Source organism: Archocentrus centrarchus, chromosome 8 (genome assembly GCF_007364275.1).
Source record: "Archocentrus centrarchus isolate MPI-CPG fArcCen1 chromosome 8, fArcCen1, whole genome shotgun sequence".
NCBI classification, from domain to species: Eukaryota; Metazoa; Chordata; class Actinopteri; order Cichliformes; family Cichlidae; genus Archocentrus; species Archocentrus centrarchus.
The window spans coordinates 23,171,901-23,184,583 of record NC_044353.1 but is presented as its reverse complement, the minus strand read 5'-3'; the positions used below and the strand labels follow the sequence as shown (position 1 = coordinate 23,184,583).

The following is a 12,683-nucleotide window of genomic DNA, read 5'->3' as shown; positions in this document are numbered from 1 at the left end:
CATACTCTGAATTTCAGACACCATCACTTTCATGTTGACAGCATTTCATTTTAAATCCATTCAGTTCAGTTTTGAAGTCTTAAAATAATTTCAGCCTCATCTTCACTCAAACATTCACATCATCTCAAGGATCCAGACATTTTTTTCCACCTGTGACCTTTTACAGCACCAATGATTGATCATTGATCACTGATCAGTGTGTTCTGTCTAAAGCTTCATGCAGATCAGTGTGATATAACTGTCTGACAGCTGAGCTCATTATAAATCCGTGGCATTGCTGTCTCCATGACTGTCATGTAACATCTAACTGGGATTTCAGTGCTTGTAGGAACATAAACATCTGCATATGAATTCGCTCCCGACGCTCTGACAGCAACTTCATGAATAAGGAATGAATGGGAGTGTCAGACAAGTAGATCAGGTGCAACAGGAGGGGAGGAGTCAGAGAGTTTGTTGGATAAAACCTGAGAACCTAACCTACGATCAAGTTAGGTCAGATCCACCAGTTTTTTTTTTAGCTAAACCTGCTTCCTGGAATAGGCCCATAGTATCATTTAAATCACTGAAAATCAACAGAAAAGCGGGAGAAAGTTGCTTCCTGGAGATTAAATATTGCACCGTGCTGGTACTGCAACGTCCTGCTTCAGTAACATCTTGTGCTCATACTAGTGTAAAAAGGTTTTTGTGTGGTAACCTGCTGTTTATGGGTAGATCAGCAGGATTTTCTTCTGTGTCTCTGTCTCTGAAGATAGCTTGAAGCTGCTTGTTTTTAATTGGTGGATTCAAATTCAGACACATGAAGCAGGCAGTTAGTGATGTTAATTTTTTTTTCTGCAATTAAGCTTGTTCATCAAATTATGTTAAATTTAGGCACTTCATTGAGAATTTGAGCCATTTTGCCTTTCAGCTGTTTAAGCTGATTCAGCAAATTAGGTTTCAGCTATTTTAAATTGCATCCACCCCTCTCCCACACATCTAGTCATATATAAACATTTAGTCAGATTTTGTTTGTAGCAAACCATATACCATAATGGAACCAACATTTCCCTCCCAGACACTCCAGTCTTTATCTAGTACTTCTAGTGAAACTCTGCTCCACTGTGGTGTATGAAAAAGCTTTTTCATTTTTTTTTTTTTTTTAACAGTTCAATTTTAGGTCTCTTGTGCCCTGGTTGTAATGTATTATAATAATCGCAAAATCTCCTTCATGTTAACCAAGTGTACATGTGTGGTAAGAATATATTAAATTGTATGCAAAATTCATAAACAAAACAATACAAAATGCTTAAAATTCAAATATAAACAAATTCAACAGTTCCAAAGATTTTTTTTCCAAATTTTTTTTAAAAAAAGTGCTTTTCAAAAATAGTTGGACTATAAGTTACATTTCAAAGGGCTAAAATGTCCCCTGATTAATAAGTTTAAGAAACACAAATACAGTTATTTAGGGCTTATATTCATTTTTAACTATAAAACCATGGCAATGAGAAGATTACTACTGACCATGTTTAAATCTAATATATGTCTCTTTCTATTAGTTGAGCAGAAAATCAGCTGATGGAAAGCTAAAGCCAATTTTTCAGACAGCTGTGATTGTATATTTTTTGTAGTTTTATATATCACTGAAGGAAAGTCATTATTAAGTACATTTTAGATTTCATGGCCCAGTAAAGGGCCATTTCTTTGAGTACTTAGTATTGTACTTGATTCACAGTGCAATCAAATATTTTTTGAGAATGGCAGTTTGTTGAAGATGCTTGACTTTGATCATCGAAAGTTTATGTAACTTCATATTAAGATGAAAAGTTATATATGGGTGGTCTTCTATAACAACATGTTTGTCAGCAAGTAAACAAAAAGTTCATAAGCTTCCACTCATCTTTGATCAGCTGAAGCTCAGTGAAATGGCACATTTTTTTTTGGTCAGTGTCTTAAATCCCATAAAAAAATGGTTTCAATAAAGTCTCTCTTTGTACATTTACATTGTACCCTGAGGATGTTTCACTTACCTATCTTCAGGAACAGGGTTATTCCTAACCAGTTGGACATGCTCATCCTTGACAAAACACGTGGTAGACCTCATAATTTGTATTAAGTCTTTATAAGTCTGTTAAAGATGTTTTCACTTTTTACAAAATCAAGGAGGGGAATCAAAAAAATCCACAACACGTTCCCAATTCTCTTGGAGAATGCCCCTTTTTGTGCCTGTGTGTTTCACTCTGGGCTGGCACAGTCTCACACTCCACTCAATACTGCTGTCTTCATGGCGTATTGTAACAGTGGTGAGGAACAGATAGGAAAGAAAAATGTGAAAAAAACGAGTCATAAAGAAAAGAATTAAAACAATTCAACACAGAGTTGATGAAAATACAGAAACACAAATGGTTAAGGGGGAGGGCAGAGAGGACAAAGGAAGCGATACACAGTGTGCTGTATTGTACGCCATGACTGTCTCAGCTGTCCCGTGTTTTTCACAACAGCTTTTCATTTTCTTCCCCTTCCAACATCATCTCTCCCTTTACAGTTTGGGTGGTAAAGGCAGTAGTTGCTGTTGGCACTGAATTTAAGAAGGCAGCCTGAGAGTTCCTTTGCCCAGCAGGAACTGCAAGACACGGTCCACCAGCAGAGCAGCAACAAAGTCCACCACCAGAACCTGGGCAATGATAAATTTGAACTGCAAGGAAATAGACAGGTTAGATTGGGAGGTATGTCATTACTACAAGGATATTAAAACAAAGCAATGCATGGTAAAATAATGACAGCTCACCTCAGTTGGAATATCTACAAGTGCAAACTGTTCATTGAATTCTGGGGAGGATCCAGTAAGAAGTCCCACAATTGCTAAACCTGACAAAGCGATACTCCACAGTAGTGGTCGATTCTCACTAAGAGACTCCATGAAGGGGTGACCCTATCATGCACAAAAACAAAGCTTTGAGCCTTATATAAACACTTTAAAAATGCAGAGATAATAACTATTAATAGTATTAAGGATAAATACCTTGTAGTTAATGGCAAAGGTGGCCATCTGCATGGCCATTGACATTATGTACACGGTGCTGTTAATTAGACTTGGTTCAAACTCTTTATACAGATCTACAAATTGGTCCACTCTGCAAAAGAGAGGAGACAAGTAAAATGAAAAAGAAAAAAAAAAAGTTAATAATGAAACATTACAAAACTATAAAATAAAACAATATAAGATAATGAGGTGTAAATCTGAAACTGAAATCAAAGGTAAGCAGCTTAAACCAGGATATGTGAAATGGTAAAAATGTGTTTAAAAGGCAAAAGAGATCCTCAGTAAAGCTGTTCCAGAGTCCCTTACAGCCCTTACAGTGAACACATTGCCATTTTGAGTCTTTAGCACATATAAGAAGAGTGGTCAGAGCACCTCAGGATAAGCAGTGCCTTACTAAAATTTAGAAGCTCTTTAGAGTAGCTTGAAGACTTGTGCAGTAAGCTCTTTAAAAGGTAATTAAAACATTTTATATTCACTTCTATAACATGCATTTTGGAAAGTAAAAAGTGAAGTAACATGACTGAATTTCCCAGTTTAAGTACTTATTACTGATAGGAAATTCAGTTTCATCTGATTTTTGGAAAGAAAAACAGTATAATCTAATGAGATGTAATCCAAATGTACATCTGAAATATATCTGTGAAAGAATTAAAGGACAAACCATGTCTGAAAACTGTAAACCATAAACGTAGAAGTGAGTTGGGTTTTTTTTGGTCTCATTCTCTCTCTCTGATTTACCTGGGTGGACTTCTGCTTTGCGCCTCTTTGTACAGGTACACAAGGCTGCAGAAGTGAACAGCAAACTGCAGGAGCACAGTCAACACTGTATATAGATTGAAGATGTTTGGTAAGGGCCGCTCTCGAGACAATGTTTTCAGTGGCTGGATAAACAGAAGGAAAAGAGGTTCTTAGTTTGGCTGTAATCTAAACCAGTAGACAAATGTTAGAAGAAAAAATTTTAAATATTATGTTCTGAGAGCAATCAGGTCATTTTTTTTTTAACCATATAAATTCTCACCTTTGACCTAGAGATGAAGAGGAAGCATCCAGCCAAAAGAAGACCTTGTAGAGTTGCTTGGAAATCACTGAACTTCACTCCCTCGAGGTAGAGCACAGACTGACTGTAGGCCAGCACTAGAGCATTGAGAGCGAGGATCTTGAACATCTGGAGTGTTGTTACCAGAGTGCAACGGCCTTGCTTTATTACATGGCAGACTGGGGGCAAACACAAAGCGAAAGGTTTCAGAAATTGGAAGCAGCTTTATGGTTCGATCGTTTTTGACTATGGCAAGAGTTGAAATCACAAGGACGTGTAACTTACTGCACTGTATGGAAGAGAGTTTTGAAGTGAAGGGGGCAGCAATCGAGGCATCACCTAGTTTCACTACTTGTACCTGATCCTCTTCAAGTTCCCGCAAGACTTGACTGATCCTCTCCTGTTCCAGAAAAATCCTGACATTAAGACCAGTGTACTACAACTCTTATTCAAATAAAATGCAAGTTAATGATCTTTTTTTAGGAATAGCTTTTTTTTTTTTTTTAATTCCCCTAAGATAGATAATTACAGAAAAGGTTAGAATAGCAGGTCAGACAAGCATGCCACATTCAGTAGACTAATGAATATAAATGAGTTTCAAGAAGAGTAATTTGTATTATATACAAATTACAGACACACACTTTTTGTGCTGCAAGCTGCTCTTCTCTCTGGGCCATCACCCGTTGTCTAGCAGCCCTGGAGCTCAGCTTGGCTCCTGAACTGACAGGCGGTAAAGGTCTGGTTTCTGATGTGGATGACTCCTTTTCTCTGCCCCGTTTCTTTTTTTCAGGCATGCGCTCAGGGGCATTGGCCAATAGTGCAACACCTGAGGGAGAGGGGAAGAAAGAGGAAAAAAAAAAAAGGTAATCATTGCAGTCTGATGGTGTCATAAATGGTAACTCAGTTATGGTAGCTAATGAATCTTACCTATGTGGGCATGTTTGAGAGCTCCCACATCATTTGTACCATCACCGCACATCAGTGTCACATAACCCAACCCCTTCAGACTGGTGATCACAAATTCCTAAAACACAATGGATGGATAAAGTACTGTTACATTCACTGTCAGTATTTTCTAAAATCCATTTCAACAAACCCTGGAGAAATCTAATCAGATTTGTTCCAGCTACCTCTCAAAACAATAAAAAAAAACAAAACAAAAAAAAAACAGGTGCTATGCCTCTGTTTTGGTTGTACTGTTAATGCAGACTACTGAAACTACCACCAGCCTGTACTCTGTCATGGATCCCACTGTAATATTCTTATTACTATTAATAAACAAATACGGTTTTACTCTTTCACAAAAATCCTGACACACTGAGCACTGCAGCTTGACATAGGTAACCATTTTCTGTTATCCAACTCCATTTTTTGGGAAACTTGTTTAGCTACTTTCCCATGACTGTAAAAACGCACAGAATGGCACACTAAATGTAACCCAGAGATAAATTTCTCTTAAAAAAAAAAAAAAAAAAGTATGAAACACAACACCATTAAGGGTAGGTGCTTAATGACCTACCTTCTGTTTTGGACTGACACGAGCAAACACTTGTATGTGAGGCAACAGGGTGTGGAGTAGCTGGGGATCACAGCTCAATCTGGCAAGCCCTTCTCCTGTTACACACAAGTCAAACTCACGTACAAAAGAAGAAATGGATGGAGGGGGCAGTGGCACATACACGCTGCCGTCAATGGATTCCCACTGCCATTTACCTGGAAAATAGAACAATTTAAATACATAACTCTGCATTTTGTGTTCTTGGCCAAAACACCTATGGCATTATTTGAGTGACACATGTAATTCTGTAAAGTAATATTTGTCCTACCTTGACTAGAGCTTGGCTGTAATATAAGTGTGTGTTCTTTCTGGATGAAGTGGAGCTCTCTTGCTACATGGCATGCTGTTAAAGGGTTGTCACCTGTGATCATCACAACCTGGAGGGAGGGAGGGAGGGAGGGAGGGGGGGGGGGGGGGGGGGGAGAGAGAGAGAGAGAGAGCGAAGTATTAACCATCTTAAAAACAGTGCTGAGTACATTTATGCAATTTTGCATCATCTGCTTATTTACATGATGAGAAGCTTCTTGGATCTCTCTGATGACAGCCTTGCTGTCATTCTTGAGTGGACAAGACACAACCATGAACCCAGCAAAATGAAGGCCACACTCCAGAGTATCACGACTCATCTCCCGAACCTATGTGATCCCCACCCCCAAAAATCTAGTTAGTTTCAAACAAATTTATTCTCAGATAAGACAATATTTGACATTTTGAGGAAAATAAAATAAGAACCTGCTGATGACTGAGGTGTCCCATTTCTTTGTAGCCCAACGCCAGCACCCTAGCCCCTTCTCGTGACATTTCCTTGTGTACTTGGTCATAACTTGCAGGACATTCTGCAAACTACAATCACAGCCATGTTAGGATAGACTTGATTAGGCTACAAGATATTAATTTTTTTTAAGGATGTCAGCATGTACCATTCCTCTGAGTGTCTCTGGAGCACCCTTGACAGTTGATATGTAGCAGAGTTCAGTGGAGCCCAGTTTCTCATATGAGGCCAGGACAGACATCCTCTTTAAAGCGCTGGCAAAATGGAAACGTTGATGGATCTTAAGACCCTGGGTTCTGATGCCTCGTGGGAATACCTTTTCATCTGGTCAAAGACACAAGAGTTAGCATTGTGCTGTAAAGGACAGATGTACCCAAATACTAACATTTGCTGTGAAAGTGCAACGGTCAGAAAAACAGCACAGCTCTAAGATAGACGACAAGCTCAACACAACAGGTTTGATGGAACCTGACATATTGAAATGCAAACTGGAAACACGTGCAAATTTGGGAAACATTACTTAACAAAAAATTGACTATACACTATAAATGTTCTGTCACACACAAGCCGTTTCCCAACACTGTACATCTGAGGGGATTTTTTTCCCGGTACCTTTTGTAAGGGTCCATTCAGCAGCAGTCAGCATGGCCTTCTCTAGTGGATCTCCAACTAGCTGTCCATCATCCATAGTGACCAGTGAGTGACAGGTGGCTACCACCCTGTGTGTCTCAACTGGAATCTCAGATACAGGCATCACCTCCTTCCCCTCTCTGTTGTAAAACAGAAGCTCCACATAATGTAAATGTATGTAAATATTTACCAACCTAAAGCATAGCACAGTATGCTTTGTGATTGTGCTTCACAATCTCTGCTGCAATGGCAAAACAGCAATAGTCGTATGAAGGGTTTACCTAAGGCCTGCTACTCCTCGTACTACCAGACTATCACTGGTGAGTGTTCCTGTTTTATCAAAACAGCAAATCTCCACTTTCCCGGCAAATGGTATCCTGAAGGGCTCTGTGCAAAATACATCTGAGGAGTAGAAAAAGAAGACTTGAAAGAAACACTGCTGTTACAAGGTCTGCATTATTAGCTAACCCTTCCATGTCTTCATTTTAATACATGAGTCCTGAACAATACTGGGAGAATTGAGAGTAATTGCAGCCAATGTCCAGATTGTTCTCACATGTAGCAGACAGCAAGAGATTGTCCATATCACATGCATACTCACAACTGTGGACTTGTGGAATCAGGCATGACATACACTTTTTTGCTAGGGAACTGGCATCATAAAATTAGTTTAATATCCAACCAACCTGATTTAGCTATGTTCCTGATTGATAATAAGGCTGCAGTGCATATCTTTATTCATCAAGCAAATAGAAGTGACTCACACACAGACTTACAAAGTTTAGCCAGGGCAATAAGAGATGTGTTAACTGCTAGAGAAAGCTCTATGGGGAGTTCTGGTGGAACCACTGAGGTGAGGATAAGCGTGCACTCCAGAAAGAGCTTGTATCGGTTCCTGCTGACATCCTTGGTCCCTAACATGGTGATGCAAAGCATAAATTCATTATTTAGATACAACTTATTCCAGAAACATCAGTTGTTAGCTATGAGTTAAATCTCATTGAGCTCATTCATGGCCCCTCACCTTCAACCCACACATAAACAGCTGCTGCAATGGCAAACACAAGAAGGAAGAGAATGAAGATGAAGGTCTCCAGATTGTTTGCCGTCACTCTCTTCACACCAAAGAGAATGGTTCTTAACAGTTTACCCTGGAGGAAAGTTTGGCAACGTACAGTCAATAAAGTTTCACGTCTGACACAACATGGATTTTAAAATGTTATCAAAACTAGAATTAAAATTCATGGCAACGATAAAGAAGCATAAAAATGTGAATGCATTAAGCAGATTCCTGACCTGAGAGGTGTAGAATCCTGTTCTCAGTACGTAGGCTACACAGCCATTGTCTACAGCTGCACATAAAGAAGAAGACTTTAAAGTATGCACCTCATTTTAAAAAGATACAAAACACATGCTATTGCTTACAGATAAATGAAATGAGGAATTAGGACTTACGTTTGAGCCCAGCACTGGCCTTTAAAGGGGGCGTATGCTGAACCACTTTTGTCCCACCAGAGATGACATGGAGGCGAGAGTCTGTCTGAAGATCCAGAATTCTTTCTGGGTCCAAGTCCTCCACTGGCTCCTGATCACCACATATTGTTAGCAATTAATTGAGCCACACAAAGGCAAATGCCATTTTGAAAAATTACACAGTGTAATTGTTTACATATGTTTCTAACCTTCATCTGGGGCACAGATTCTCCAGTTAGCATGGCCTCATCCACAATGCAACGGCCCCTAAGCAGCAACACATCACATGGGACCAAGTTGTCTTGTGGTGAGCGTCCTAGAAAGTAGAGAATATACATTTAACCACACCTAAACAGAATAAAGCAGATTTTTGTGATGAGAAATCATGAAGACATTGACTGGACACTCACCAATTGACACAAGGTCTCCAGGGACAAGTTCATCACTAGATATAGGTCTCCATTTCCTGTTGCGGTATACCTGTTACAGAACAAATGTATTTAAATTATTATTTAATAAATTTAATAAATTATTAAATTATTATAAATTATTATTTAATGGGCTGCTTTAAATACTTTGGAAATGCATTGATCAGCCAAAACATTACAACAACCCTTGAGTAATATTTTGTTGGTGTTTAGTATGCCACCAAAGCTTGACTCAACCAAGGCTAGAACTCTACAAAAGGTTAAAATAACGATGGATCAGATATGTTCCAACACCCTGACCCTAGTTCATGATTTGTCCCTTGTCAGACCAATGTCGGTACCTGCTAGCCACTGATTAAGTGGCTGTTATTAACCTCCTGAGACCCTGCGTACACATACAGAGAAATTACATTTTGGCTTTGCTGCACCTTATACTTCGTTCTGCTCAATAGTGTTCTATACTTTGTTAAGTCATGTTGTTTTAGTTGTGTTATGCTATAAAATAATCCCACTGTCCACATCTGAGGACATTTTTTCCCCACAAAAGTATGTAACAACTATGTAACAAAATACAACTTCCTGTTCAAAGAGGAAGCTTAGTTTATATACATATCAGGTCCATCTAATCACAAATATCTAGGAGAAATTAAAAATGCATCACAAACAGGAGCTCAGGTCTCAGGAGGTTATAATAACTCAGGTCTTTAGAACTTCGTATTATCCCACAGCCAACACATTAACCATAAGAACCGACTGTTCATTTACTGTCTAATATATTTTAGATGGTGACACATTACAAGATAATCAGGGTTATTTGCAGGGTTTTTTGGCTTGTCCGCTGCACTTGAGATAATGGGTTTATTTTTTATAACTTTAAAAACATTATACAAAGTGATAAAATCCATCAATGCTACCTGAATCATGTAGGGCTTGTTTCCCATGCGGCGAATCTCTGACATATTCCTCATTTGCTGCTGGACCAGAGAGGCCTCGAACGCCACCAGCATGAACAGTGTAAAAACACTGTAGTACCAGTACTCATCCAGACACCAGAGCCCCACACAGAATACCTGATGGATAGCAGAAAAAACATAACTATACATAAAAGCAGATAATATTGGTATATGCTAACTTGTTTTTTCTTTTTTTTTTTTAACTATAAAACCAGTCAAATTATTAATACTTCCGCATGCATACAGACATACCTGGAAAACAAAAAAGGGAGCTGTGGCCCTTTCTTTGAAGAGCTCTAGAAAATCTGGAACAACCATCTCAGCCCGATTGGTGCCATACTGCTTTTCTGCAGCTTTGAGCTCAGTTTCTTCCTGGTAGCCACGCCAGGATTGAAAGTAGCCCATTGGGTTGCTTATGGGAAATGCTATTGGAAGGAAACATTTCTTTTCTTTGTAGTCAAAGATGTAGCGGATCTTTTGAAACTCAAAAGATAGAATTCTTTCCCCATTTTCATCCTGTGGGACAGAATAAGAGTTTGTAAATTGTAAAATATTCTTTACACTTTTATGTCATGTCAAATTATAGCTCATATATAGCACTTCACAATTAATAAATGAACAAATCTCTATAAGTGTGTCGATGTACTATTTAATCTTTTCAAATGGGGGAATATTTTAGACAAAGACCCAACAATCTGGTGCCCTTTCCCCTACAAACTGAAAATGGCTTGTCACCAGTGAACCTGGTATAAAAGCGAACCCAACCCTGAGCACTCTGTCAAGACTGCAGCGACAGCATAATAGCACTTCCCCATTTAAAGTCTGTAAGTCATTTAAATTATTGTCCTTGCCTAAAGAAAGAACAAATACTTGCCCATAAGATTCAAATATAAGTAGCACTGGTGATAAAGGAGACAGTGTTGCATCAAAATCTTGGGATTTGTCAACAGGGAACATGCTCCAGATCATACAACTTTGGTGATACCAGGATTAAATTTTGTGAACTGACCTGGTCCCTCTGTAGTGCTACTAGCTCAGCAGACCCGTTGTTGGGGGTAGGCATAACCTTTGCCAGCGTTGCTTTTACCGGGTCTGGTTCCTGCATAAACACAAAATTCACAGACTTTAGAAGTGTCCCTTATTTGAGAGGGAACTCCCTCTCAAATAAGGCATGCCCTGACAACATGAATTTCAGGCAGAATGTGAAATATATATATATATAGTACATTTTGGGGGGCTTTTAGCCTTTGTGTTGTGTTAGGACAGTGGAGAGGAAACACAGGAAAGCTGGGGAGAGAACAGGGGCAAGACACACAATAAATAGCTTCAGGGCTGATTCAACCCAGTGAGCTATATTAGGATCCCAATGTGAAAACATACTTAATTTTATGTCTGACTACAAAAGTTGATTACATTATTGACAGATATACTTTCATTTTGTAAATGAAAACTATTCTTATGCAATTGCTTACTAAATGCAAAAAACCAAAAAAAACCAAAGAAACAAAAAAACGATAACATGCTAATTCTGCTAATTTCATTTACCAACGAGGTTTTAAAATTTGCAACCTGTCCAGGGTGTACCCTGCCTTTCACCCTATGACAGCTGGGATAGGCTTCAGCCCCCTTGCAACCCTGGAAGTGGAAGAAAATGAATGGATGGAAGAATAGTTTTACAGAGATCTAAATGAAAATCACACTTTAAAAAACGTTTTTTTAAGCACTTCAGTTAAAAAGGGGTTCCATTTTTAATTGTCAGATGGATAAAAATAACCAGATTGTGCATATCTTTTTGTGAAATAAGGTAACCTCACTCACATGCATAGTCACCTCCTAAAGGCTCATTCTGAGCCACCAATTATAGGTGTCAATCCTACTATTAAGTCATGAAATTTTCCCTTGTAAACTACCACTAACAAGTCAGTACTACAAAATCTTCCATTGGTAAGATTTGCTTGAAAGGAGTATTAATTAAACTAAAGTCACATAGGTTTTTACACCAGTTTTACAACGTCCAAAGATATGCTTACAATTTTAAACGAAGGTAAAAATGTTTTGTGAAAATTTAAAATGGTCTTTTGTGAGAGAAGTGAGGAGAAAGTTTGGTAATTCATGCGTAAGTGCAGTGATTATATCCCAGATAACCTGTCCTGTTTCGCTGGTTTCGGATACGAAATCAAGTCTGTACCTGTACTTGAGTTCATGATATCCCTGACCTTTGACATCAGAGTAAAACACAGAAGGGTAAGACAGTGAACTCTATCGGGATAGCAGCAGGCTGTTAAAGTGTATTTATTATTTTTTCATGTTTACCTTTGCACAAGTGAGCCAACAGTGCGCGTGCACAGACCAATAACCGGAGAGCGCTGTGAGGACGTGCGCGATCCCGATAGCAGCTAACGCCAGGAGGCCTGCCTCCGGATACTCTGAGGCACCGTACACTGCTAGCCATACATACAGCCAGCCTGGGTAGAGAACAGTCAGAAACGGGAGCACAGTGCCGTGGAGCAGTCGGGGCCTTCGCCTGTACAGCGTCACCGAGCTCACCAGCTCATCGCCGGTGCTGCTGTCATGCTGGTTATGGTTCACAGAGGGGGCCATTTGCAGCTCACCCGGTCCCCGGATTCTGTCTGCAGCCATACTCCCGTCTTTCTTGGTGTCGTTCATTGTACTGTGCTCACCCCTCTGGCCCCCTCTATCATCCACCACCACCCGTCGTACTGCAGCCTCTGAAAATACGACTCTACACAAGGAACAGTACGAGGTTCTGCCTTCAGAGCCCGTTTACTGAATCGCTCGTTCCCCCGACCG

At 39.4% G+C, this 12,683-nt stretch overlaps 1 protein-coding gene across 1 annotated transcript; it reads right to left on the bottom strand.

Moving 5' to 3' along the window:
• Positions 1-1,904: 1,904 nt before the first annotated feature.
• Positions 1,905-12,680, bottom strand: atp13a1 (ATPase 13A1). Its single transcript, XM_030735192.1, has 25 exons — positions 12,186-12,680; positions 10,882-10,971; positions 10,125-10,388; positions 9,834-9,989; positions 8,902-8,971; positions 8,701-8,807; positions 8,474-8,603; positions 8,315-8,370; positions 8,043-8,169; positions 7,795-7,932; positions 7,300-7,420; positions 7,001-7,158; positions 6,537-6,712; positions 6,349-6,459; positions 6,126-6,251; positions 5,885-5,993; positions 5,578-5,771; positions 4,986-5,082; positions 4,700-4,884; positions 4,344-4,458; positions 4,041-4,237; positions 3,761-3,903; positions 3,002-3,113; positions 2,768-2,911; positions 1,905-2,674 (listed from the first exon to the last, which is right to left on the bottom strand). Exons 1-25 carry the CDS (start codon positions 12,537-12,539, stop codon positions 2,564-2,566), a joined length of 3,591 nt encoding a protein of 1,196 aa, XP_030591052.1. The 5' UTR covers positions 12,540-12,680; the 3' UTR covers positions 1,905-2,563.
• Positions 12,681-12,683: the final 3 nt, after the last annotated feature.

Coding starts and splice junctions, on each gene's coding strand:
- atp13a1 (XM_030735192.1), bottom strand. CDS start 12,539: ATGAACGACACCAAGAAAGACGGGAGTATGGCTGCAGACAGAATCCGG. Junction 8,808..8,901: donor TGGAGACCTTGTGTCAATTG/GTGAGTGTCCAG, acceptor TCTACTTTCTAG/GACGCTCACCACAAGACAAC. Junction 7,933..8,042: donor TGTTTATGTGTGGGTTGAAG/GTGAGGGGCCAT, acceptor TCACCATGTTAG/GGACCAAGGATGTCAGCAGG.